Source organism: Myripristis murdjan, chromosome 12 (assembly GCF_902150065.1).
Source record: "Myripristis murdjan chromosome 12, fMyrMur1.1, whole genome shotgun sequence".
Classification (NCBI taxonomy): Eukaryota; Metazoa; Chordata; class Actinopteri; order Holocentriformes; family Holocentridae; genus Myripristis; species Myripristis murdjan.
In genome coordinates this window covers 24,419,479-24,446,953 of record NC_043991.1, presented here as the reverse complement: position 1 = coordinate 24,446,953, position 27,475 = coordinate 24,419,479, and the positions used below count along the sequence as shown (strand labels likewise).

General features: G+C 42.5%; 1 protein-coding gene across 2 annotated transcripts in view; it reads left to right on the top strand.

Annotated features, from left to right (window-relative positions):
- sema4d (sema domain, immunoglobulin domain (Ig), transmembrane domain (TM) and short cytoplasmic domain, (semaphorin) 4D) overlaps nt 1-26,134 on the top strand; it is a 40,508-nt gene extending 14,374 nt beyond the window's left edge. The window contains exons 3-17 of one of the 2 annotated variants that reach the window (XM_030065196.1): nt 5,395-5,454; nt 15,338-15,471; nt 16,659-16,804; nt 16,895-16,957; nt 17,127-17,225; nt 17,760-17,853; nt 18,025-18,141; nt 18,480-18,631; nt 19,039-19,214; nt 19,504-19,660; nt 20,756-20,978; nt 21,192-21,304; nt 22,182-22,354; nt 22,518-22,564; nt 22,746-26,134. In XM_030065196.1, the coding sequence (XP_029921056.1) occupies nt 15,375-15,471; nt 16,659-16,804; nt 16,895-16,957; nt 17,127-17,225; nt 17,760-17,853; nt 18,025-18,141; nt 18,480-18,631; nt 19,039-19,214; nt 19,504-19,660; nt 20,756-20,978; nt 21,192-21,304; nt 22,182-22,354; nt 22,518-22,564; nt 22,746-23,767 (2,679 nt within the window). In that variant the 5' untranslated portion in view covers nt 5,395-5,454; nt 15,338-15,374 and the 3' untranslated portion in view covers nt 23,768-26,134. The remainder of the gene's footprint in view (nt 1-5,394; nt 5,455-15,337; nt 15,472-16,658; nt 16,805-16,894; nt 16,958-17,126; nt 17,226-17,759; nt 17,854-18,024; nt 18,142-18,479; nt 18,632-19,038; nt 19,215-19,503; nt 19,661-20,755; nt 20,979-21,191; nt 21,305-22,181; nt 22,355-22,517; nt 22,565-22,745) is intronic. The other variant, XM_030065195.1, reaches the window with a different exon arrangement.
- The last annotated feature ends 1,341 nt before the right edge of the window (nt 26,135-27,475 follow it).

Here is a 27,475-nt window from a genome sequence, read left to right as displayed (position 1 = left end):
TAGTTGCTAGTCCATGTTGTAGGATGATTGTTAGTTGGGGGAGAAGAATGATAAATGTTATGCCAAAAGGAAGTGAAGGAAAAGTTGGAGGACGTGCCCCCCGACAGTGATGGTGAACAAAGCCCCCCTCGACGTGGGACTACTTAAGATTCATACAAAGACAGAAGAGGAGGCCTACTTATTTTCCCTTTCTGCCGTGCACACACACACACATGCACGCACACACAAATGGCTCCTTTTTTTTGTGTGCTCATGAGCAAACATTTACACATAGCGGGATATCTACAGGCATTCCAGTAGATATGTGCATTCCAATTGGTTTTGCTTCCCAGATACAAGTTTGTCTTGAGACACAAGTGAAATAGTTCATATTTGACATTTAGGTTTTTACAAAATTTGGGATTTTGCGCTGTCCACTAATAAAGCACCTATGGCAACTCCACACCTGCTTTTGTAAATGGTCTTTCTATCTCGATGTGTCCCAGATAAATCCATCATCTAAGGTGCTCCCACAGCCTTGTGTAGAAGCTGCTTGAAGGCTAAATCGTTTTATTTGTTAGATTTTAAGTTCGGCGTTCTATTGTACCAAGATGCTCTCTGCTGAAAAAGGTTTCTAAAGCCATATTTGCTCTGTAATACTTGTAGACGGGGATTCTTTCTGTTGAAATTCAAGCCTGCATAATCCTCTTCACCACACAGCTGAGTGTGTGTGTGTGTGTGTGTGTGTGTGTGTGTGTGTGTGTGTGTGCGTGCGTGCGTGCAAAACTAAAGTCTTTGCACCCTCCATCCAGGCACTGAATGAACAGGAATTTCACTTTTTTTTTCTTTGAAACAGATTTGTAGCAGGGTTCATTGTATTGCATCAGTGATGAAAGTAGGCCACTAAGGCGATACCCGAAATCGACAGAGAGAATGCAATTGTGGTGGCATGCCAGTCGTGAGTTAAAAACAGATGGCTGTAGCCCTTTCATAATCAAACGATAGGAGATGAAACACACAAACAAATGGCAAGCATCTGCCAAAGTTTGCCCCACACACATTCCAAAAAATGGGCTTGGAAGGCTTTTGGCTACAAATTGCACCTCTCACTCTGGCATTCCTGTCCTCTGGAGGTAACTGGGTAACAAAACAGAGTTTGTAGTTGCCCTTTCCGCTCAACTTATACTATTCTGTCCTCTTTCATACTCAAGCTTCCTCTGCTACCACTCTCATTTTCCCTCCCTTCCCCATCTTTGGTGGTGCATGCCTAAAGCTTTGTCAGAGAGTTGGGATGTTTATAGATTGACAGTAATGGTGACTGCACAGATGAGCATGTAGTGTGTGGAGGGGGGGGGTTCTTACTGGAATGACCACACAGTCAGAGCGATAAGTGGCCTTTCCGATTCTATATTTGTATGCTTTGTGTATCTCTGTCAGTCAAGATTCCCACATGTGTGTGTGTGTGTGTGTGTGTGTGTGTGTATTCATTTCAGGCTCATGGGAACGGGCATCCGAAGCCACATATAGAAGCAGGTCAAGGCCCCTCAAGCTGTCACTTGGGAAGAACTGCAACTCTTTGTATCAGCTAGTTGGAGGACAGTTTCGGTGATTTTGAATTTGGGCTTATTTCTGACTTCTGTAGCATGGTGTCTGTCAGGAAATGCAAGTTTTGCTGATCGTGTTGGTCCCAAAAACTTGATACTAAAATCAGTCTCCACTTAAACTATATGGACCAATCGAGCCTTTTCGAAGCACTGCCAAAAAACACCCCCAAATGTCCTTTTTGGATTCAGATTGCTGGGTCCTAAGCCCATTAACCTTGCTGCTGCAGGTTGTGTCTCCTCTGCTTCTCCTTGGCTCTGTCCTCTTCCATCTGTTGCAGCTCCAAATCGCTGTACCGCGGTTCATGTTGCCTAAACAAGATCAGATAACGAAATCAAAATACTCCAAATGAAAATCTAGAACAGATGTAGTCATTGTCCGTTGTTTTACCAAGATAAAAAAAAAAAAAAAAGATTAAAAGCGGAAACGTCTCTACATTGTTGCCAGCATGTCCTTTCAAAAGGGAGACCACAGGAAACAGCAGCTAACATGGAACAAATCTCCTGTTTCTTTAGTCCATTTCAAGACATAACACATTATTTGATTATAGTTGGCTGCTTGTAAGAAAAAAAAAAAGTCTTTTGTTGCATCATGTAACCTTTTACCTCTTTTGTTTTGGTAAAATGACTGACAGATGGATAAGGACAGAGCAAGGAGAGAGAAGCAGAGGAAACCTGTAACAGTCCAAAAAGGGCTTATGGGTGTTTTTCAGTGCTGCTTTGAGGATGGCTCAATTGCCGCATATAACACACATATCAGCAAAACTGTTTTACTGATAAATACTGTGGGGGAGAAGTCAGAAATACTGCCTAACTTCAAAAATACCTAACCTGTCTGTTAAGGTTTACTCATTTGTGCGTTCACCTCCATGTTGCACCCTTGGCAGTAAAGGCATAGTTTGAATACAAATGAAGTCAAGTTGTATAAGTTGGTATTAGTCAGGAGTTCATGCAAAATGTAGGGTTAAAGTTGACCACTTTTTGTTGTGATTTATATCAGATATGGACTTGAAGTGGTTCTTGGACATCAACTTGAGCTCAAGCTGTGGACGTTTTTCAACTCGCAGGGAAATCAGGTGTCACGGTGGAGTGAGCTCTATTGCCCGTCCTGTCAGTATGTTTACCGTAGGCTGAGGTTCTGAAGTAGGGCCCATTAATAAATTTGTTCTGGCTTGAAAGCGTCTTTAAAAGGCCGGCCTCAGCCCATCCTCATTCAAGACCACTCATCAATTAACGGACCCCAGACCCTGTGACATCTCCACTTCCTCTTTCTCCCCTCTCCAGACTGCGGTGTCACCAAGGGCGTGGTTTGGGGCTCCGCTGGGCTCCTTCCCGGCCTCGACACCCTCTCAGGACATCCTGAATTGAGACATCTGAAGGCATGGTGTCAGTGGGCTTTTGTGGGTGCACGGTGAAGTCTGTATCAGCTGTCACAGGGTTTTGTGGGAGTGGAGGAAAGCCAAGTCAAAGTGCTTCCGTAGGATGTCGAGGGGGATGCGACCTGCGGCCTTTCGCTCATCAATCTTGTGCCACTGTCATCTTCTCCCAGTGCTCTATTGATGCTGTCAAAGAAAGGCAAGAGGCAGGGACTTGTTGCACCGTGTATTTTTGCTTGCATGCATCTATGTTTTTCTGTGTGCGAAGGAGTGAGTGAGGGAGTGGGAGGTAGTGGAGGACGGGAGAGGGGAAACGCGGTGATCCATTGTCTCTGTTGAAACTCCGAGTCGTCTCGGTTGTTACTGTCTGGACGGCTGCAGAGCGCTACCAGCAGGCAAGCCTCTTCACCTTGATCATTGACCACAGGAATCATGAAACAGATACTGTGAACTAATACACCGTTACTTACGGTAAACTAAAAATCTGTATGCATGGCAGAAACACAATATGCCACCTTGATGTGAATAAGTATTCCCCAAAGCCGCCAACCAGTACATGTATAAAATATTGTGGTCAACAAGCAGACACCTGAAACTTGGGGGAGAAAAAGAAGATTAGTATTTCTAAAGACATAAAGATTTGTGGTCATTTGAAAGTAAACTATCCTTTGGTATGCATCATTAGTGCGTAACATAATCTTATTGTTCTGTTGTACAGTAGACTTGGGGGATGCATTACAGTAGCTCACCCACCAAGCAAATGCTAATGAGTCTCCATATTTGGGTTGATTTGGGTGACCTAAATTCACTTTGTCTGGAATATTGTCTCATTCTGGGGTAATTATTTTTTGTTGCGTAGCCAGAAATTTCCACAATGACAACAGCTTTCTGTTGGCTCAACATTTATTTACCACTCTAGTATTATTCTTTTTTTTTTTTTTTTTAATCTTAACTGTTGCTAAAGATGAATTGAATATTGTTTAGGTTTATGATTTTTGAGTCATACTGATAATTGGGGTGTGATTCTGTCTCTTTCCAGCTCTTTTTTTTTAAAGATACTAAACCCTATTAGAGGAAGGCAGTGACTGGGTTAGCCTATAAATTAAGCTAATGCAAGATTATTTGGATTGGAGTGCAGTGTGTGTGATATAAAGCCTGTGTGCTTGTGTTGGGTGAATGTATTCGGTTGTTTATGGAGTTTCATTTTGCTCAGGGAAGAAGTCTAAGAGAAAATCAATGTCAGAAGTGTTAAGAATGGCGGGCCAGCCATCTGTCACAACAGCAATACGATTCCTAGTCCCTCCAGTTTCTTTCACATGTTAAGTCATGTTTTCCAGAAAATCAAACAAGAAGCAAACGATTTTTTCCAACTGATATTTTCTGCTCATGTCGTTTCATGATGCAGATAATTTGCTGAATTTATCTCCTCTTTTGTTGAGAGGACTCATTGCAAAACTAATAGTCATGCACAGTGTTCCCAGTTTTTAAGGCATAATGGTAACAGTGTCAAATTATTCAATCCCTGTTCCATGGGAAAACTACTTGTTACATTTATTAACAAAACTGTTGAGAAATTAAGACACAGACAGTAGATAAATGGCTGATAATAGACAAAAATTAGTTTCCTATTAGGTTAGTTGTCTTATTTCACAGGAACATTAATGCTCCTCATTTCTTTTGCACCCCACTATAAAAATTATTTTACATTGGGCAGCCGGCTCCCAAAACATAAGGAATTATGTAGGTGCAAGGCTTTGCCACGGCAGAGCCTTCATGGGACCAGCCCACAAAGGGCAGATGTAATTCAGGCAGTGTGAATGGAGAGCCTTTTCACTTTTAGCCTGACAATACTTACAGCTGGTGGATCCACATGCATGGGTGCGCACAGCGTTAAATTCTCACTCACATCCCCGACAGCCTGGAAAATGGTATTAGCGGAACAGCCAGTTCACGTTATTAGACAAGCAAACGGAAGGGGAAATGAATATAACGGGCCGTACACCTCAGGTGCCTCCAGTGGTATTCACACAAGATGATGTTTATCATTTGGCTGCCCACCATTAATTTGTCCTTGGTTATAAAAAGTCAGCACAGTACGCTGAGCAGCAGACAGACATCATATGATATCACTGGATAAGTGTTTAGGAGATATTGAAAAGTCGCTGTGTTATTTCTTTTGTTTGTTTTTTTGGTTTACACAATCCAACATAATACTGTGGGCAGGCAATGTTTGTGTATGATGGTATAATGGGTTTCTCTATGATTTATTGTGCTACATGTGTTTTCATTGTTGCCCTCATTATGTCAGTCTAACCACACACACACACACACATGCACACACACGCACACACACACACAACTTTCTCCCTTCCATCTGCACATGCACACCACATAACTGCCATGTCTGATCTCTCTGTCTTCTCCCCCCTCCTCCCTAGCTTGAGGATTTTATAATTCTCTCCAGACGAAGAGCGTCGCATCTTGTTGAGGAGCCACAGGTCAGAAACTCTACCCCCTCCCCCTCCCCCTCCTCTCCTCTTGCCATTAAGAGCGATACTGAGCTGCTCCCAGGCCTGCATGCTACGACACGAATGCTGCATGCTTCTCCAACCCACCTGTTTCCACCTCGGGGCTTTACTCCTTTTTATCTCCCCCCTTGCATGACCATACCTGGGCGATCTAAATTTGATTCCCCCTGGCTTTACTATGTGTGGAAAAACATGAAGATTTTACTAATTTATTTTTGTAATGATGCTTTACTTTTACCAGTGAGTTGGTTGTCTTGCTTCACCTTCAGGTGTGATTTCCTTTCCTCTTTTCAGTTGTGATTTTATTTTGTGTTAAACCTGCATGTTACACAGCTTTGACACATGCTGTGAGGACAGTTGGGGATCCATGTTGTCGTTTTGGTGACTGATTACAATAGAAACGCATAAACCTCCTTCTGCTTACCTCCTCCTTGCTGCTGCTGCTGCCTGCCACCACTGTCCTTGTGGACAAACAGCTTGCGCTGTGCCCTTGCTGTTGCTCTGTGATTGATGCCTAACACCTGTTTTCCAGTGATTTGTGATCGCTGTGATCTGTGCTTTGATTTGTGGTAAAAACACACTTATATTTGCTGCTTACACACTTTTTCTCTGATTATTATTATATGATGAAATGATATTGTTTTCATAAGAAACTGATATGTTTGAATATGTGGATGTTATGGGTTCACTGGCATGAGAAATCGGTGTGATTTGTATTTCAAATTGAAGGAATGTGTTTGTGTTATTTATGCCACACTGTCCCATGGAGAAAACGGTGAAATTAGTGTTTTATCTCCGGGTGTGCCAAGTTCAGGAGGACACACTGGAAGTGTTGTGGCAGCCAGTGGGTGATGGGGCGAGTTTTCACACAGCACCCCAAAGGAGGGTTTTGTCTCCGCCGGCCAAAATCACCACCATGAAATCAGTGCCTGCTAAAGACAGCTCTGAGAGAAAAGCAGAAGAGAAAAGAGTCCTCTTTAAAGGCACACTTGCACAGTGAAAATATATAGCAGGGTTTTTAGCTGTGTTTTACAGCCCCATCAAATGTTGTGTTGACTGGTGGGGGAACCCAGTAAGTGTGATTTCCAAGGCCGCATGTACTTAAACCACAGCAGCAAAAAAATCCTGTCATTACAATTTAAAGAACATTACTTGAATTAATAAAGGCTAATAGGATTGGGATATCATTTTATTCCACTTCACTTAATTTAAAACTCAGAGATTTATCCCATCTCATAGACCTCAAGGAAACTAAATGATATAAAAGGCTTATGACTTCACTGTACATGATGGCTGTGGATTCAGTTTTTAGCCTGAGATGAGTGCCAGTAGTGTGTTTTTACTGGATTTTTATTTCTGTGCCAGTAGTGTATTTTTACTGAAGGAATTGTATTTCTTTTTCTTCTTTTGACACAGTGAAAGAGCATTATTCACCTGTCTGCTACTCCCATAGAGGATGCAAGCAATGTCTATGTTACAAAAGAACAAAACACGTCATGTTTTGTCATTCCTATAGGCGCTTTGCAGCAAAGGCTATTCCTGTCATGAAAGAGTTCATTTTAAGTTTGTCAGCAGCCACGTTTACTGTCCATGTGAAGGAAACTGTGAGCATCAGTCCAGTCGTAAGGGACAAGCGCACAGTGCTGTTGGTGTGGAATATTGGCTTCACTGGCTGCAGAAAACGCTCATTGTATGTGGATGACATAATATAAAGCGCATTTCCAGATTCGTAAATACAAGAGAAGCCAGTTACCTTCTCCAGTTTTTTCTTTTCTAGGTGACCACCAAAGCAAAAGTTCCCTCATTCTAATTTTGCCATGGCAGATGTCAATAGTAAAACCCCTCGGCTTTATTTTTTTTTTCCTTTTTAATTAAAAGAAAAAGTACATGGTGATTATGTTTTAATGTTGGACTACAGAAGCATACTCGGTGCTTGGAAAGGGAACACCACACAGCAATCCTAGTTCCTCTAGCTAGCTTACTTCACTCCAGTCCATCTGTTTATAGGGACTTTTTTCAGATCTTTCAGGGCCATGTGACTCAGAGAAAGGGCGTGTTGTTTTTAAAAAGCTCTCCATCGGCAGACTAAATATACCCTTTACTAGACCTGACCCCTCATTTGCCTTTGCTGTGGCCACTTTAGGTCGACTTGCTAGCTCAGCAGGGGCCCCGCAACTAGTAATTATATAGGACGGTTTCCATTTTACATCCCCTGTATAGTGTTGAGTTCACACAAGCTCATGCTGTCCTCCTCAAATTTAGACATTCGGTTATCATTCATAGCTTACCTACATTTTAATTCTGCCTATTTTCCTTCAGTGTAACCGGACATAGTTTCTTCCTAACGTTTCTAGCCTTGTATGCACCCGAAACGAGCATCATGTAAACTCTTTATTATCCAGATCTGTGCTCTTTTTTTAAAAAAAGAAAGTGCAAATGAATGTTTTGAATATAGCAGATCATGTTTTTAATCTTTCTAATCTGGCTTTTTGAAGTCTTTACGGCACATCTGTCACTCACTATTCAGTGTGCTCATCGAGGTCATCATCATCTGATTAATTATTTGTTGCGTAACAGTTTTTGTGATTTACCCGGTATAACTAACAGTAAGCTGCACAGTTGTTTGCTAGAATTCAGATGATCTTTCTTGTTAGCGTTTTGTGGCACAGACACTGGTGTTGCACTACGGCTGATGTTTCTCAGCTCCAGATGGGCTCAGACTAGCACTGAAGGATTTCCTTTATTTCGTGTTGGTTTATCCAGACACTTTGTGTACTTGAGCAGACACGACAATCCTTGAAGGTGAGAGGACAAAACAGATTGGAGGTCTTTTCAAGTTCTCCACAGTTGTCAAGAGGAATGAGATGCTGACCTTACAGATTCATTGTTTCATATATATGATGTTAATTAACTAGTGTGGGTGGCACAATTATTAAGAGTTCACCAGGCAAAGTTAAATTTTTTTTCAATTCTGTGTACGTGCAGTAATGCAGGAAGTTGGAGTTTCATATTGACCTAGTTGGCAAACACTTCACTGAACTGCCGAGCACAAAATGCCAAAAGCATGCTATTGATAGTAATGATTATAATTCATCACACCCATAATGCAGCATGTCTGTGCTCCTTGGAGTCATGTTGGGCTTGCATCAACACAAACTGAATGAAGGCTTAGTTTGAAATGTAGCCTTGATAAAAAGATGGACATGAAGTGGCATGTTAGTAACAAGTCATTAATAAACCTACCACCAAAGACACTGAAGTAAACTGACAACCTGTGGGGAAAACTGCTGTCACACAAACCACTGGCAGCATCTGAAGATGTACTTATTTTGTCCTTGTCTGCTCTTCATAAGAGGGCTTCAATGCCCACAGTGGGAATTAGTAAGAAGTCATGTGTGTGTCTATGCCACATGTGTAGCCAAGCTCCATTAATCTGTATTTGAACAGACATGTCCCCCACCACAGTGTCAGCCTCTGTGGTCTTAGTATTGTGTTTCAAGCGACAGCTCTCTCAATCTCTCTCTCATCCACTTTCTCACACACACAGGCCCGGCTCCAAATACCCCATAACACCCCACTGCAGAAATGAAGGGGGAGCGCTGTGTGCTGTGTTGGCGACAGAGGCTCCAACCGTAGTGTTGGTGGATATCTTCTTGTATCTGTGTAGGAACAGCCGCTCGCCCTCCGTTAGTGCGGCCCTAAATCTCCTTTCACAAGTCAGCCAGCCACGAGATGATGTGTGGTGACACAGGACATGAATGGGTGACTCATATGAAGAGCATTGCGCCACCTCAGAGGACAGAGAGAGGGAATCATGCTTTCCAGGCAAAGTGATTGGTCAGAGGAAGACAAACACATTTCCGTTGGTTTATTGTGCTCCCTAGGTGGGTAAATTCGTGAGTCATCTACGCAATCAGTGATGTGGACGGTCACACGTTGGTTGGTCCAGTTGCTGGGAAAAGGAGCATGCTGAACAAGTGAATAACCCTTCCTCCACTCATCTAAATGGGGAATTATTCCTCAGTTTTGATTGGAGGTGGGAAGTGGACAGTTGCTGAAAACAGGAGCAGTTAAGAGGAAGGTGGACAAGTTAGAGCACGGTTTGTGTGCAGCATGCCATGAACATGTGATATTGAACCTCTCTGAGTACTATACATTCCCTTCCTCCAATGAACAAGTTTTAAGCATGATTTCCCGTCACTCAGCGTGTGTCTGTGTATATTAGGCCTGTCAGCATTTCAGCAACAGACAGAGCAGAAAACATGAGTAGCAGCCTCTTGGCCGGCTGGAGCAAAGAGAAGAAGAGCATCTCTGTGCATTGATGCTGATGATCAATGAGTTATATGGCAAAGAGAGCCAGTGCGGAATAGAAGTGAGGGGTAGGAGGCATTGGCAGGCACTGAATGTCCAAATCCTTCTCTTCACCATAACCCTCCCACCCCCCTCTCTGTCTTTCTTCACATTTGAAATAAAACAGCTAGGGGTGAAGTGTTTTGTGCCATGGCCCTTTGTGACGACCTCTGTCGTCCCGTCAAGGAATCGGATGCTGCTTTGGTGGAGTCAGGAGCTGTATCAGGTTATTGACTACAACATCCAGTCTACTTTAACTCCTACCTCACTAGCCAATTCCTTCCCTTTATCTCCTTACCTGCATACCTTCTATACACACATTTCCCTGTCTTGTGGAGTATAGTTGAACAGTTAATCAAAATATTATAAAATGAGGCCAAGTGCAGTATCCAAATTGTAGGAGCAGCTATTCTTTGTACAGGTAAAATATGTTACAAAATTCCATAAGAAATGAAGTGTTGTGGTGTTTTCGAGGTGCCGTAGCCTGTAAACCATATTCTGCACGTTTGTTCCATATTGTTCTCCCCTGCCGTGGAGTGGCCTGGTGTTGCCAGGCACACAGAAACACACACATGCACAACCTCAGAGCAAGAGTATCAGAAACTCTAAGTAGTGTTAATCTCTTGTTGTCATGATCACTGGTTTTGTTGGATTTGTCTGTCTGTATTCTGTAAATAATGTAAAAGGAGCGGATAGATAAAACTGACTTCTCTTTCTTGCACTCTGAGCTCCTGTGCACAGATAGACGGAGCTCACACTTCCCCCCCTCCCTGTCCCTTTTCCTCAGTGGGCATCCTGCCAATATCCATGCCCAGTTAGCAGCACAGTGCTGGGAACCCCAAGGCCCCAAGCAGGTGTCAACCTCCCTGCACAGCCAAAGGAGCTGAGAGGAGAGCACAAAGGGCTCAAAGAGACATGCCAGCATGGTAACCGTCTTAAATATCCCAGGCCAGTATGGCCTCTCCTCTAAATCTCTCAGCACCATAGGCTAGCTGCCAGTATGCTCTTTCTGCTACTGTAACAGTGACTCTCAAAGGGGTTTGATGCTTTTTTTATACTTTGCCCTCCATGAGGTTTGGTGTGGTTAGATTGATAGGGGGCATCAGAAGTGCGTAGAGAGTGAAGTTGGGTACAAGCTTTGAATTATTCACTGTCTCGCTATAGGATTTTTGCAAGGGACAAAAAAATATATATATTTTCCATCTGGGGTTTTCATTATATTGAGGACATTTCAGTGCACTGAGTATTGTAATCACATCCATTCATACTGTGCTGGTATTGCTTCTCTCTCTTTCACTCGTCTGTTTCAGTCTCTCTCTGTCTCTCTCTCTCGTAATCAGCCTGTCTATGGATCATCTTTACAGCGTGCTTTCAGATCCAGATCTCATGGGCCCGTGTGATCTTTCAAATGCTGGCTTGGCTCACAACTAAGCTGGCCTGGCATTTAGATTGGCAAGCCTGGAAAAGAACTGGCTGAGAGGGAGTAGTGATGCCTCTCTCTCTCTATCCCTGTCTCTCTCCCTCTCTCTCTCTCTCTCTCTCTCTCTCTCTCTGTCCATTGTTCTGTACTGTGCAGTGATGATGTGGATGGGATGAAGAGGGGAGGCGGGGAAATGAGGGGGGGTGAGAGAGTGGAGGTTACCCTCATCTTCAGTAAACAATAGGTCCTTGTGTATTTGACCTCCCTCTAGGAAAGTAGAGTCCATGGCTTGGGCTGAAACTGGGAAGGAATTCCACCAGTGCGATAGAGCCCGGACTAAAAATACTGCTTCTCTGCTGCCGTCACAGAGCTGAGGGTATTTCTTAAACTTTGAACCGGTGGGTTTCAGTATAATTTCCCTCTGGGGGCAATTCTTCTCATGCAGCAGCCAAATCAATAATCAATTAGTTTTTTGTTTTTAGCTGTAGCAACCCCCATTGATTGTCTATACATGTTGTGGCGTATGATGTATCTTCCCCCTGGGTATCTAATTACTAACCTATATTTTAATTGAGCCAGCCACAATGGTGTTACTAGGTCATTAAACAGTAGTTGACAATGATTTATGTCTCCTCTGACCTATAAATGTGTTCTGTATTTGTGGTTGGAAAAGAGATAAAATGAGGATAAATGGGCTGATGAAATGGTGTATTTTGTGCCTTTGCTTGTGTTGGACTGTTCTTCTCTCTTGAGGGGAATTTTTCATGTGAGACCCTATTTTGTAGGTTGGCTTACTACAGCAGTTGTTTTTCCTTCCACCATCAGATTATGACGTTTGACTGAAGACAGTTTTCGTTTTCAGTCTCGTGAATGCTCTGGAATCCATATTGTAGTCTTACTGTGGGACTGCTAGTTTTCTCTTGTGAGTGAATAACTATATGTTATCTCAATCCCCGTCTAACAAGATATCTGATAACCTCCTATCCCCTCCTATGCGTGAGCGGCCCACCCTTTCTGGCAAGGTGTGCTGCAGGTACTTCAGCTTCTTTTTGAGCGTGCTTTTGAAAAACCAGAATAACCTGCTTTTGTGCTGGATCACTTCCCTTCAGAGGACAGAGCCGCACGCAACTGCCTGACCGGCCAGAACCATCCGCCTACTGCTTATTACTGTACCACAACAGCACAGGCCTTGAGTGAGCACTACATGCACATCTGTGTGTGCACATGCAAGCACCACATGGCTCCGTCAGCTATTTTAGGTAATCTGCAGTTATGCCATCTCCAATGTTGTAAAAGGTGATTTCATACAAATTAATGCAAAGTGACATGAGAGGGAAGCCAGGGCACAGAGCAGGCATTGTGCAGAGCACCTCCCTACGCGAAACACTGCGCCTTTCACATGATCGGATCAAGAAAAAGGAAGCACTTGAGCTTTACAATTGAATTATGGCAGTTAATCACTTTCTGACTTAATATCATTTAAATCTTAACAACATTTACAGAGCAAGAAGAAAGTAATCTGTCTTACATCCATGTCAGAATGAATTTGGTTGACGGTCATCAAATTGATCTCAAGATTATTTTTTTTATATGTCCTGCACTGCAGTTTGGCCAAAATGCATGCATTACAACCAGGATTGAGAAACGCAGATTTAGAGATTTATTTTAACAGTTTACTTTAGCTTAAAAGCTTGCTGGGCTTTTTTTTTTTTTTTTTTTCCTAGGCTTAAATATTCCTGCTGACCTAAAATGGGCTCTTAACCATAATTCCAAAGCCCAAGAGATCCAAAATGGTCTGCCTAAGAGATGACAGTTTGGTTAAAGTACAAAATTGAATCAGTTATCTTTTCTACAAAAAATAATAGATCTCTTAAGTCCTGATTGAGAAAAATTTTTAATGAATAAAACCACATGTTTGTTTGTTTGTTTTTGTTTTTGTTTTAAACTGTGTTAACTGTGTCACTGCATCCTATTTAGTAAAGAAATCTTGCAAAGATTAGCAAAAGGAAATCTCTAGCCAATAAGCAAAATATTAGACTGGATATATTTCCAATCATTGCATTATCATGAGTCTTCAGTAATTTATACTTTTTGTTATGATACAGCTTTATAACTTGAACAAAATCATCAGACCAGTGAACAGAATCTGAATAAACTCAGTGTCAAAGTCAAAGTCAAGCATTGCACTGGCAAGCATGTCATCAAGTGGGACCCCCCAGTCACAGATATTTTATTGAATATGACATCGACATCTCCAGAAGTCTAACAGTATGCTCAGGCATCCTAGAACCCCAACTATAATCTAATTTTAAAATGAAATGTATCTTTAACCCACAACTTCTTAACCAGCAATTTCTAACCTCCATTAATGTCAACAACAGTATGACAATGGGACAGCTGCTGAGATAGCTAACCACTCTCCAGTTATGTTCATTGTCCGTATATTGCTGGGGTTTATCTCCCTCTCTGCCTCTGAAGTGGTTCTGGATTTGTTAAACATGCACTCAAACAACAGGCCAAGCCTAACAGCTTTCTTATCATGCACATCATGAGGTGAATGTGTCCGGAGAGCACTGTTAAAATGCAGAACGATCACAAATTGGCAAATGGAAACGACACCCGCATCAGATAAGAGCTGATAGCTACCAGGAATGCTAGCTTTGTCATCATCATCATCTTCAGGGCAAACGGATACACCCCTTACTGTGCCTCAACAATAGACTATTATAGGAAATGAGTTTTAAATAAAAGGGGAAGGTTCTTAAGCCTGAGGTGTCATGTCATTATATAATAGACTTAACAACAATAAGATGAAGTGTATAATGCTGTGGTCATGACTTCGTCACACGCACATACACCGCCACACGTACCGTATACACCACACAGTGCATACACAGTTAATAGCCTGTAGACGTCCATGCTAATTTGTATGCCAGAGTGTCATGCCAGCTGTGCGTGCGTGTGTGTGTTTGTTACGCTTGTTCCAACCAAGGGCAGAGCAGAGAGTACATGTTTTCTGTCCTTATCGCCTGTGTTAGTTCAGGACCTCATCATCCCTTCCTCCCCCAGAGTCACCTCCCCCTCTCCCAGTGCTCATCCAAATGAACCCCATGTCCATCTGTTTTCCTGCTTTGTTATCTGAGCCTCGTTACTCAAACACACAGGTGTTTGAAACGGGGAAATTTCAAAAGCGGCCAGTCGTTGACACCATGCTTTTGTAATGGAGTGGTTAAGAAACTGGCCTTTGGATTTGCACTGGAATGAAAAGTGTGGAACTGGAGATTTAGAGTGGCAGAGCAGTTCCATATGTGAGCATGTGTGTCCACTGAAAGACTAGAAATATTTTATGTGAATGTGGTGGCTGTCACATATGTGTCTTATACACAACTACAACTTTGTGAGATTGCACAGCCTGTTTTTTGTTCTGGTGGACTGTGGTGGACTGACTTTTCTAGAGCCCTTCTAGTTCTGTATTTGTATTAGACTAGACAACTTAAAATATTTGTTAAATGTGTAGCACATTGCCTACCTTTTCCAAGTAAAGTTGTATTTATATAGCAGCTTTGTAGAATCAGGTTTACAGAATGCTTTACACAAGATAACACAATTTTAAAAGAATAATAAAAGTCTAAGAATTGGTGGATTCTACTGTGTGATTGCTGACTTATGAATGTGAGAGAGAAAAAATGTGTTTTATGTTTGATATTTTTTTTTTATAGTTGGCTGTATTTGTATCTGCATGAAAACCAAATCATCAGAGCTTTTTGATTTTTTTTTTTTTTTTTCACCATACACTGTCGACCCAAAGCTCATTTGAACTGCTTGGATTCAAAATGCACATGGCATGCTATACTAACCTCCTGAGCAATATAAAAGAGGATGATGCAGTTCTGGCCGGCTTACAGTATTGAGAGGAAAGTGGATTTGATTGCTGTCCCTGTTAAGAGTCTGCCTGCTGCATGATAAGATCGGCCTATGAGGAACACATTTATTTCTCTGCATCCTGACAGAAAATCTCACAGGAGATTTGGCGCTTGCAAGTTGTGGTGCGTTGCTTTACCTTCGTCTCTGTGTGCGTTGCAGAGGAAACTTCACGGTTCCGAAGTTATCAGAGTCTAACATGGGATTCGGCGTGCTGGGGGTGTTTCTGGGGCTACTCCTGGAGGTCTCCACCCACGGCCCCCATGCTGTGCCTCGCACCTCCTGGAAGCACCAAGGTAATGCTAACATTTACATATTTATTAATATCAGGAGGTAGATATTTTCGCAGATGTTCTGGCAGATATTCTTGTAATGATTTACATTGACTCCTATTTTACAAATGGGAATAACACTCACAGAAATACATTTTATGAAATCATACCAGTCAGTGTCCATGATCATAAAAAGTCCCAGAGCTGGGGAAATGAGAGGGGAGACATCAGTGTACAGTCAGAGCCACTCCATTGACAATGAATGTGAGCCTGACTTTTGTAGACTCATACAATGCGATGAACGTGTGCATCACCATGGATCACTACAGTTACCTTCTCCAGTTACGTATCTATAGCACTTTGCATCAGTATGTCAGCATGGATTGGGGCATAGGACTAACTCCTCAAATAATATTTTTAGCTGATGATGGAAAGTCGTCTACATTTTACTTGTTTTCATTTCAATTTGAAGAGATGTTATTTCAAGCTGCAGTGCTTACCCTCTGCACTCTCTGCCACACCACAAGCTCTCAAGTTATGCACCTTAACCCTCAGATGAAGGCTGTGTCGTGCACTGCCATTTTCATAAATAGCTCCAGTAACTAAGTAGCTCAGTGGTGACTTAATGCAACTTACCCTTTAGCAAAATGGGGTTTCTCTGCGCACCACCAGTCAGTCAGTCATTCAGTCAGTCAGTGAGGGTATTTGCTTTCATCATCGTGGTGTTTATGCCCAGGCACCCGCAATCTGAGCCCACTTGCACCTGGCACACCCAATGCCAGCCAGTCGGCCTAACACAAACTCTCCACTAGCTTTGCCATCAATCACAACACGTAGTGACACACGGCTTAAGTAGAGATACAGCCACAAAATGCTCTAATATGCCATAATTACACAGTTGGTATAAGCGCCATTGCTACGTAAGCTTAGTAACCGGCTATAGACATTACAGCTGAAGTAATATTCAAATTCTGAATTGTTCTGAATCTAGCAGCGAATTTGCCAACTCTTTTACAAGGTTGATTTACTTAGTGAAGTGAAGTGGCACCTTGAGATCAAATACAACTCTGCCTCTGACCTTCTCCTGTTGGGACCTGAAAGGCAAACCCCAATCTTATTATTAGCTTTAAACACAAACCTTGGCCTGGCTGGTTGAGCTTAGACTCAGTTTTGGCCTTGAAGTAACATGGTTTAATGGCCTTTGTGCTCAGATGTAGACCTGATGGAGTTTTCAGAGCCGGGGATCTTCAACTACTCCACGCTGCTGCTGAGTGAAGAGAGGGATGCACTGTACGTGGGAGCCAGAGAGGCCATTTTTCAGCTCAGCAAGAAGAATGTGACAGTCAAGAATAACAAGGTATCAAAGTGTGATTTAAGCCTTGTTAAACGGGAAGAGGAAAGCTGTTTCCACAAGTTTTCGTCCTGAATTTGTTGTCCCTCTTTTAAGGTTCAGTGGAGTGTTGCAGAAACTCCCATGATGATGTGCACACTGAAAGGAAAATCAAAAGAGGTCAGCTCAAACCTGTTGAATAACATGATTTCATCGCTTTTATTTTCCTTACCCTAACTATACGCTGTTCAAAAGATGTCCAAATCCCACTTTCTGTTGTTAAGATATGAACAGGTTGGAATACAGTATTAGCGGTGGTTTAATTTGTTTATTGAATGTTGATCTCCAGAGGGACTGTCTCAACTACATCCGTGTGTTGCAAGACCTAGATGACAAGCGGCTCTATGTCTGTGGAACGCATGCCTTTCAACCTCAGTGCGACTATCTGGTGAGTGACTGGGGGACCAACACAAAATGCAGATGTTGTTAGAATATTGAATAGTCCTGAAACAATAAATCAGTCAACAGAAGATACATTGAGTCAAATTTTGATAATCAATGAGTCGTTTTAGAAATCTCAAACATTTGCTGATTCCAGTTTCACCAAGATCACCTAAGATTTGCTTACTTTTACCCATTAATGTCATTATAAAATTAATATTTAGTTTTGGCTGCTGGTCAGACTAAGCACCAAGAACATTTGTCATTGTTATCACACTTGATAGACTGAATTATTAAGTGATTAATCACTAGATTAATCGATAATGAAAGTAGTCATTATGATCATTAGTAATCATTAGTTGCCGCCCTAGTGTTGAATATGAGATGCAGCATGTGTGATTTGATTTTAACCATGGCAATGAGATGCACAGCCCAAGTAACTGCACAGTGCTTCAAACATGTTAATTTTTGACACGGCAGCTTTTTAATTTAACATCTTTGCCAACTGTCCAACCTGTTTAATCTTGAATTCTTCTTACAGTACCTCTCTAACTTTTCACTGGCGGGTCAAGCCGAGGACGGCAGGGGAAAGTGCTCCTTTGACCCCTCACAAAGCTTCACCACCATCATGGTTGGTGAGTTGAGCCCCCTTTTACTCAGTTTCCACAAGCCCTGCAGTTAAATGCATATTAATCCCCATTAATCACATTTTTTGGAGGGCATTTTTCTGGCCTTTTTAAAAGCAGTCAAATGGACAAGTTGTGCAATAAATTGCTTTTGTTTTTATTCCCTGATTTTCCTCTCAGACGGAGAGCTGTACTCAGGGACAGCTTATAACTTCTTAGGTAGTGAACCGATTATTTCCAGATACTCTCCATCGCAGTCTCTGCTGAGGACAGAATACTCCACATCATGGCTCAATGGTGAGTTCAGACAGGAAACTTTTGTCATTTTGTAATGCATACCAGTGATTAATGAGCACTCAAATAAACTGTACATATCCTTTTTCTTACATTTAATGGTGTTTTGGCAGTTAATCTGACCGCACCAGAACTTGCAAGTTTGATCAATTGTTTCCAACTGTTAAGAAGAATTTTCTAAAGTTTTCCATCCAAATATTACGTGCAATATTGTGCACCCATAGGACCAAGAGCACATTAAACCATTCCACATGTAATACCAGTTAATATCAGTTTTCAATATCACACATATTGTCTTACAGCAATACCCTCATCTCTGTCTTTATTGCACTGTCCTGCAGAGCCCAGCTTTGTTTTTGCCGACGTGATCAGGGAGGATCGACACAGAGCAGATGGTGAAGACGACAAAATCTACTACTTTTTCACCGAGGTGTCGGTGGAGTATGAATTTTTTGGCAAGCTGCTCATCCCGAGGGTGGCACGCGTCTGTAAGGTCAGTACACATTGTGCACCATCTGTACATACCAGCAGCATTGCCCTGTAACACTTGTGTGTGTGTGTGTGTGTGTGTGTGTGTGTGTTTGTGTTTCTTCCTCCCTCCCTCTTTCTGTATTGTCTCTGTCTCTATATATCCAGAGCTGTCTTGGACGTGAAGCCTTCATGTCTTTTTCCCATTCTCCCTTTCTCATATTATGGTGACATCCAGTTATCTCCAGTGGTTCTTTTTATTATATTATATTATATTATATTGTATAGCTAAACCATACAGATGCACCAGCCATTTCCTCTCCCTCTTCTCATCTGTTTTGTCTTTTGACTTCTTTCCTCTGCCTCTGCTTCCACTGCTTTCTCACCTCACTGCTAAATGTATTCATGAACATCCTCCAAATCCCTCCACAGGGTGACCTGGGGGGGCAGCGGACACTTCAGAAGAAATGGACATCCTTCCTGAAGGCCAAGCTGGTGTGCTCCATGCCTGAACTCAACTTTGTTTTCAACGTGGTGCATGACGTCTTTATCCTGAAGGCAGCAGACCAGAGGGAGACTGTCATCTACGGGGTCTTCACCTCCCAGTGGTCAGTGGTTAGAAGACTTTACGCAGGCGATCACTTGGGGCATGGGTCAGGAAAGGAAAAAGTCAGGAAAAGGCATTATGAAATGGGAGATTGCAGTGTAATATAAGCCCTCAAATGCACTATGGAAATTTCATTTTGCCTCCAAATGCATAATGCATGCACCAGAAGTGTCTTTCCACAGTTTGCATACACACAAACAGTTTTTTTTCCACAGTACACATACACACAACAGCCACAGTGGTCAGTTTGACTTATTGCTCTTTTTTGTCTGTCTGTCGTGTCTCCCCAGGGGCAATGTGGGTCTGTCAGCAGTGTGTGCATATAACATGGTCACAGTGGAGGAGGTATTTTCCAAGGGCAAGTACATGCAGAAAGCCACAGTGGAGCAGTCACACACCAAGTGGGTCCGGTACAATGGCATCACTCCCTCCCCACGTCCCGGAGCAGTAAGCACTTTAAACACATGACAGCCCCATCGATAGAGACTGACCTCTATTTTGTGTACATTGTAGTAGTTATGGGTGATATATCGACATTATAATCAATATTGTGATATGAGGCTAGATATCATCAGTATTTTGGGTAATATGATATCATGATGAAGGCACAAGGTTTAACAGGCTGCATTAAAGTAAAGAGATGCAGTTTTTTTGAACTTTTAACACTGTTCTAGCTGTTCTGTTATTTGTCGTCCTGCTTGGTCATCATATCCACATCACTAATGATTACTTATCAAAAATTCCATTGTGTAAATTTTTTTGTGAAAGCACCAGTAGTCATTCCCATTGTAACATAACAAAATTAATATTGAGGTATTTGATCAAAGATATACACTCAGTGGCCACTTCATTAGATACACCTGTGCTATCTAATGCAGTTCAATACCACAGCTCTGCCATGACTTCTGCTTTACTGAAGTTTGTAGTGTTTAGTTTTTGTTGTCCGAATCAGAAATGTGTAATTTCTAATTAAATTGCACCAATTGAAGCATGTTTATTACTGAGGCCGTGGTTAAAGATGGTGTTGTACTGAGCTGTTTTATATTGAAAGGTGTCTGTTTTTTTGTCCTCACTATTTACATACACGAGGGGAGCAGAATATTTGAAACACCTCAGAATAAAATTGAATATTGAGCAGCTCAGTACAGCAGCACCACCAACTATGACCTCAATGCTAAACATACAGTATAACTGAATTAAAATCTCTGTATCAGCATAAAAAAAGCCTTTATAGGCAAGATTAAAGCAAAATTTATGGCTGAGCTGGGGATTTGGATATCATTACATTGTTCAGGTACATCTAATAAAGGGGCCACTGAGTGCATATTCAGTATGAAGATTGTTGCTGTCTTCTAGAAAAATAAAAATGTACTAATTAAAGTGAACTAACTGCACCTTGTCAAGATGGCCTACATTTCTATAGCTCTATAAGATACATTGTATTCTTTTTTCATCTTATTTCTGATGGAGTGGATTGGAATGTACACGACAGTAAAATATTTGAGCTCTCATAGTTGTATCTCCCGCCTCCACCTGCTCCAGTGCATCAACAACCTCAACCGGCAACAGAACATCAGCAGCTCGCTGCACCTGCCAGACAAGACCCTGCAGTTTGTGAAGGACCACCCCCTGCTGGAGGACCCCGTCCTGCCCATTGGCAACGGGCCTCGCCTGATCACCAAGGACGTCAACTACACCCAAATAGTTGTGGAGAGGGTCCAGGCGCTTGATAGGAACATCTATGACATCATCTTCACTGGAACAGGTAAACCACTGCTTCTTTAGTATTTTTATTGGAGTTGAAAAATTTTTCCCACACGATCTTGGATCAGTGTAAAGAAGAAACAAACCTGCAGATTAGATGTCTCTTTTTATATATTTGAATTATACACTATGACAATCTTTGTTTTTAGAAAAGGCTAAGCTATTTCTCTTACCTTGGATGGCTATTTTACATTTAACAATTCCCACCTTTTAGATAAAGGAGTCCTGCACAAGTCAGTGGTGTATGAAGGAGAAGTCCACATTGTTGAGGAGATCCAGCTTCTAAAGACCCCTGAACCCATCAAGAACTTACTGCTGTCTTCTCAGGTGAGTGACTTTACTGTGGCAGTCAGTCACTGCACAAGAAACACTGTGGTCCAGAAACCATGGTGGTAATGCTCATTATAAATCGGTGCTCACTTAAACGGTTGAACTTAAACTACAGTTTTCCCAGAAATCCTGCCTTCAGCAGTTTCAGACATTTTTAACCATATTTTACAACAATGGCACATACCTGAATCTGCTGGTTGCAACACATCAGTGAAGTCACAGCATATTTTATTGAGTGAGATTCAAACTCAAGTTCCTTTGTTACCTGGCTGCGGCATTACATCAAATGGAAAATATCTAAATGTCATTTTCTGCATATTTTCCTGTAATTCAGTGGGGTGTGTTTGGTGTCCTTTGAAACCGTGGGATCCCTCTAAAATAAAGTTCTGATGGTTTGAGCAAAGCTTTGGTGTGCAGTAATGATGAACCCACCTATGGAAGTGGTGGAGTTCAAGAGGTTAATATGCTAAACACTGTCAAGCTTTGACTTACTGTGTGTGTGTGTGTGTTAAGCACATGTGTGCCGAACCACATGTGAGTATCATTTCTATTTTGCCCCCCCAATCCTCACTGTAACAAAAATCCAGAGAAGAAGCTTCTGTGAGGAGACAGCGTCTGTTCCAGATTAAAACCAAGTTCCCCTGAATAAAGATCAGACTGCATTCTTTTCACATAAGTGTGTGTGTGTGTGTGTGTGTGTGTGTGTGTGTGTGTGTGTGTGCTGCAGACAGCATTTTTGCTGAATTTTCTTGTATACCCCCTTTGATTGGATAAGGGTACATATGTGAGATCTTGGCACGTTATATTTCTTTTTAAAATGTATGTGTTAATCTGTACATCTGTATTGTTTCTGTGTGGGTATTTGTTTCCACAGGCACGGTCCCTGTATGCTGGTTCAGACTCCGGTGTAGTCCAGTCACCCACAGCCTTCTGTGATAAGTATCTGTCCTGCGCTGAATGTATCTTGGCCCGAGACCCTTATTGTGCCTGGAACCCTCACACTTCTGCCTGTGTCAATATCTTTGACACCCCCAGCCAAGTACACAGGTAACTCGCCTTCGTCCTAGGTCTGCATCTTGTGTCACACATTTCAACAAAACCAAAACCAAAACCAACACAACTCCACTCCATCCTGTTGAGCCTGTTTTAATGTCAGAGCATTGTGTGCATTTTAGACTTTGTTGATCATTTTGCTTTTTTATTTTTCTAGGAGTCTAATCCAGAGCCTGAATGGTGATGCAGACAAGTGTCCTTCAGGTAGAGTTCAACATGTGGCTGTCTGATAAACACACTTTTTGGCATAGTTAGTGAGAGACTAAAGAGAAGGCAGTATCACTGCACAACACTATGTTGTCCATTATCCTTTTTTTCATATTAACAGTATCTTGATATATAATTCAAGCAAAGTTACCTAGAAGTCTTTTCTTCTGCCTTGTAGTGTCAGGGCTGTCTCTGCAGGATTACCAGCATGTGATGGTGAAACCAGGGAGCTCTGCAGAGCTGCCATGCCTGGTACACTCCAACCTAGCCCAGGTGATGTGGAAATCCAATGGTTCGGCGCTCACTGAGGCCTCTCGCTTCCACCTGATAGGCGAAACTGGTCTTCTTATTTATAGCGTGGCACCAGAGGACCAGGGTCACTATGAGTGCTGGTCAGTAGAATGGGCTCCCGCTGTTGGGAAGAACTTCAGCCGCCTCCTGGCTGGGTACTTCCTGACCCTGGATCTCCCACCCAGACCCCCATACCAGGCAGGCCACAAGACAACTACCCTCAGCTCCGGTCTGGGCAAGCAGGATCCGTCTAGTACCCATTCCTCTGAAGGTAATGGTAAGACAGACAGACCTCCACTAACTTTGGGCTCTGCCCGTCCCAGCTCCACAGCCACAGTCCACTTCACCTCCCCACCCCAAACTGACTCATCACTAACCCCACCCCCCAGCAGCACCATCAGGTTGCAGCCCAAGCAACACCTTCACCCAAGCTCCAACATCCCCCGGCCAGAAACCCGGGACCCATCAGCTGAATATCTGCAGCACAATAACAGCACAGCTCTCCTCTTCTTGTTTCTCCTGTTCTTCCTCCTCTTCTTGGCCGCACTGGCCTACAACTGCTACATGCAGTACCTTCCAGCACCCTGCCTGCGGCTCCGAGCAGCTCTCCTGGGCAGTCACAAGACCCCCCAGCCTGAGTACCGGGCCTGCGAGGCGGGGTTGATCGAACCGCCTGTGACAGAGAAACTGGACTTGACGGAACAGCCGACCCAGAATGGCAGCCAAGTCACCCAAAATCAGCTCCGGGCTCTGCGTGACACCGGCTATGAGACAGAACCAGAGTGTGGCAACGGTCAAATCCCCTCTCAGAGCTTTGGGGACGACAGCCCATCCCAGGAGAAACCCTTCGATGTGGACTGTGATTCTCAGCCCATTGAGTTTGCAGACGCAGACGATCCTTACTGCTAGCTAGAGACCTCAGTTTCCTTGTTGTTTCCCGTTAGCGCAGACATTATTTATGGGGAGGGTCATACTCTGTTGCTGCCTCTGCCCTTGATGTACAAGCCTAAATGCTGTCCTATACATAAAAGAATGTTCTATGTACAATGGCAGATGAAGTCAAATTTTAACTAGGAGTAAGTCAGGCATCCCAAATGCCTCCAGAGAATGAATTCGTGCTCTGTCTGATGAAACCAAGGGCGTGCAAAGATCAAGCTAAAATTGTATTCTTTGAAGTTGTATCCTTCTTAGCATATAGTCCAGCGTGAAAAGCTATTTCTTAAATTCCAAATTGGAAACATTGTTTACCAAATTGGTAAGTTACCTTGATGTTTTCCAAATTGGAGTCATGTTACTGTTTTTTTTTTTTTTTTTTTCTGTTTTTTCTTTTTTTTTTTTGTACAGCATGGATGGAAAATAATGAAGCTTTTGTATATATTTTTTCTTTTTCTTTTTTGTTTTTTTTTTCGAAGCAGGGCAGACTACTGGACACGGGTAGCTACTTCGTTCTAGTCTGTTCTTTCTCAGGGAAGGTTTGCTCAGTATGCTGTCGTCTACTGCCTAAGCTTTGTCGTACAATGTTGCCACCTCCAGCACATGGTGTGTAGGCCAATATCTCACAGAGTGGACTGGCAACAGGGTATAAAGAACGCAAATAGACAAACAGCAGCCCGGTGATGGCGCGCATGAACGAAAAATGCTGGAAAAGTTAAACCACTGTCTAGTGTGCAGAATTGTCCAGAGTGACATGCTGTTGAATTACTTCATTTTATTTTATTTTATTTTATTTTATTTTATTTTATTTTATTTTAGCATTATTTTTTTTGCCCTGTGAAATCTGCATTCCTATTGATACAGTGTCAGCTCAGCCTGGGGTCAATGATCCTGTGCCATATTAACCTCTACTAGTCATTTCTCCTTATGTGGTCTGTTAATAACCATAAATATGTACATTACGATACGATGTTTGATAAAATAACATCACTTGTTCTTTTCATCAAACAAGAGCCCTGGAAACAATCTGAAACTACGTTACTTGTTTTTATTTTTTTTTTATTTAAGCTTTAAGGTGTAGAATATTTTCAGAGAATTATTATTTAATGTCAGTCATATCTGTGGTGATATCATTTTATCCATAGCATAATTAGTTGTGATCTTCGTTTCAGTTCACATGGATTGATTGCATCTGAATTGGTTTTTAGAGCCTAGCCCTCTTTTAGTATTCTCCCTTTTCTCTGTTTTGCATGTCCCACCTTGGTTGGCCGTCTTCCTCAATGCTCTCTTTTCCATCGCTCCCTCCCTCACAGCCTCCTCTCCTGTCGACACTTCATCTTCCCTGTCCTCCTCTGGAAGTAGCACTCCCTCTGTCCTCCCTTCTTCCTCCTACTCCTCCTCCTCCTCCTCTTCCTCCACTGCCACCTCCTCCTCCACCAAGCACCACGGTGTGGAGGGCCAGGAGGCAGAGGTGAGACTGTTGCCTCCCCTGCTGAAGGACCAGGCCTGGGGGGTTCACGCCCAGGAGGCCTTCCTGCTCTTCTGCCTGGCCTTGGGTGAGTGGTGCCTGTGACACTGACTCAGCTCTCACCCAAACCCCAACCCTCCCTCCCTCAGGAACTCTTACTCTGTTTGGATCTCTCTTTTTGTGTCCCTCTTCTTCCTCTCTTCCATGTTTTTCTTTCATTCTCTCTCTTACCTGAACCTCGCATGTCGACATTTCCCCCCACACATCTCCCCACCCCACAGACCAGCCCATCTGCATAACCTAACCTGGAGTATGTATGTGCCTGTATGTGTGTGGAAATTGCTCAGAACAAGCCTGTCCTTTTGCTTTGAGGTGTCTGACCCGTGGAGATCTGTTCCTCTCCATTGTAGGCTTAGAAGGACTGCATTTCTACAGGGGGCAAATCTGAGTAAATGCAAAAGAAAACAAAGCTGGAATTCCTTTATTGAGCTTGTCAGCCTCTCGATCTGGTTGACTGTCTGAAGGTCTCAATTCCTTCTTAGCAAAAGATACATTTTGTGTTTGTTATTGTGTAACTGGAAAGTCTGACCTTAATCTTGTAATATTTAGAAGCAGATAACTGTCATCCGCAGTGAGAAAGTTGAGATTAGAGTCTCTCCTCAGAACAAAAGAACTCTTTTGCAGAACTATAGTAGTCTCACCGTGTTATGTTTCAGTACTTCATCTGGAGTGTTTTTGTGCCTGTAAACAAGTGTAAATATATTTGTATATATGGAAAAAAAATACTTTTGAAGATGTACATAAATTCTCAGACATTTTGGGGCTATTGCTGTTGGTAGGGAGGCTAAATAAATCTTGACTTCAAATGTTTACAACACTGGCTTGTTTATTCAGTTTTTGACTTATGTCATTACGTATGTTTTAATTACCGTGGTGTTGCTTGTCAGGGTAGTGTCAAATAACCCAAAAGGGAAGGTTGATGTTTGTCTTACTGGCCTTTTTAAAAATGGGAACATTAGGATCCTGTTGTATGCAATGATAGCAGCTGTTGAAAGTAATCTTTAACAATAACACTCTCAGTAACCAATCACTCAGCAGGGCTAATAAAATGAAGCACCAAACAAAGTTGGTTACAAGTTATTATGCCATTATTATTCAAGTTTAGATTCATCAGTATGGTCACTATTACTCATCCTGTCAAAGTGTGGGCGTAGTAAATGGTTCTACACAGAGGACATTATTCATTCGATACAATACATAATCAATCAAACCTCTAGATCTATTTCTTGAAAGCAAGCACGGCAAAAGGACCTACCAAAGGCAAGTATTCTGGTTTCATGTTGGTCCATGTGGAGTGTCAGTGTCTTTGCAGGTTCTTCACCATCAGGGGTCAACATGAAGTCCAATTCTGTCCCTCAGGTCCTAGTGACGTCCATATTCACTGGCTAATAAACGGACACACTCTGGACACCCCCATAATGGAGTACAGACGCCCGCTGGGCCAGGGGGAGGTACTAGTGAGCAGCTGGCTCAGAGAAGGGCCGCTGATCAAGGACGCCCATTACCACTGTGTCGCCGAGGCCAGCACAGGAAATGACATGTCTGATGTCGACCTCCGCCTCACAATTGGAGGTATGAGGTGTGAACATATGGTTGCTTGAGGAAAATGCGTTTAATGTGCAGAGAATTGCTGCTCAAAGATCTGTGTGGTTTCGTTTTTCCATGTGATTTAATTAAGGAATATAGCAAAACCTTTTATATAGCACCAAATAATGTCTGAGATATTTTATCATAACAAAAATAGAGACTTAATGTTATGTCTAAGTCCTAGGTGTCAGCAGTGCCCTACCTATTTATATCATTAGTGCTTTTTTTTTTTTTTTTTTTTTTTACATAAGTGAGTTTATATCCAGAAAACATCTTGTTACTTGACAGATGAGGAGAGTAATCCATCGAGAGATTTGACCCAATGGAGAGGTGCACTCACAGAGCATGAGCAACTGCTAAAAAGATGGGAAAAGGCCTGGGTAGGTTTATCCTCTGACTGGGTTGTTTGTTCTGGCCACATGAAAGTTTGTGGGCATTTGACTGAAAAGTGGTCCTCTGGTCGTGCTGCTTGTGCTTGCACATGGTGTGACAGATGTAACGCTTGACTGCATGTTTGAACTCCCTGGTCTGGTTTACTTTCTCAACACCACAGAGCACTGGAGAGGTGC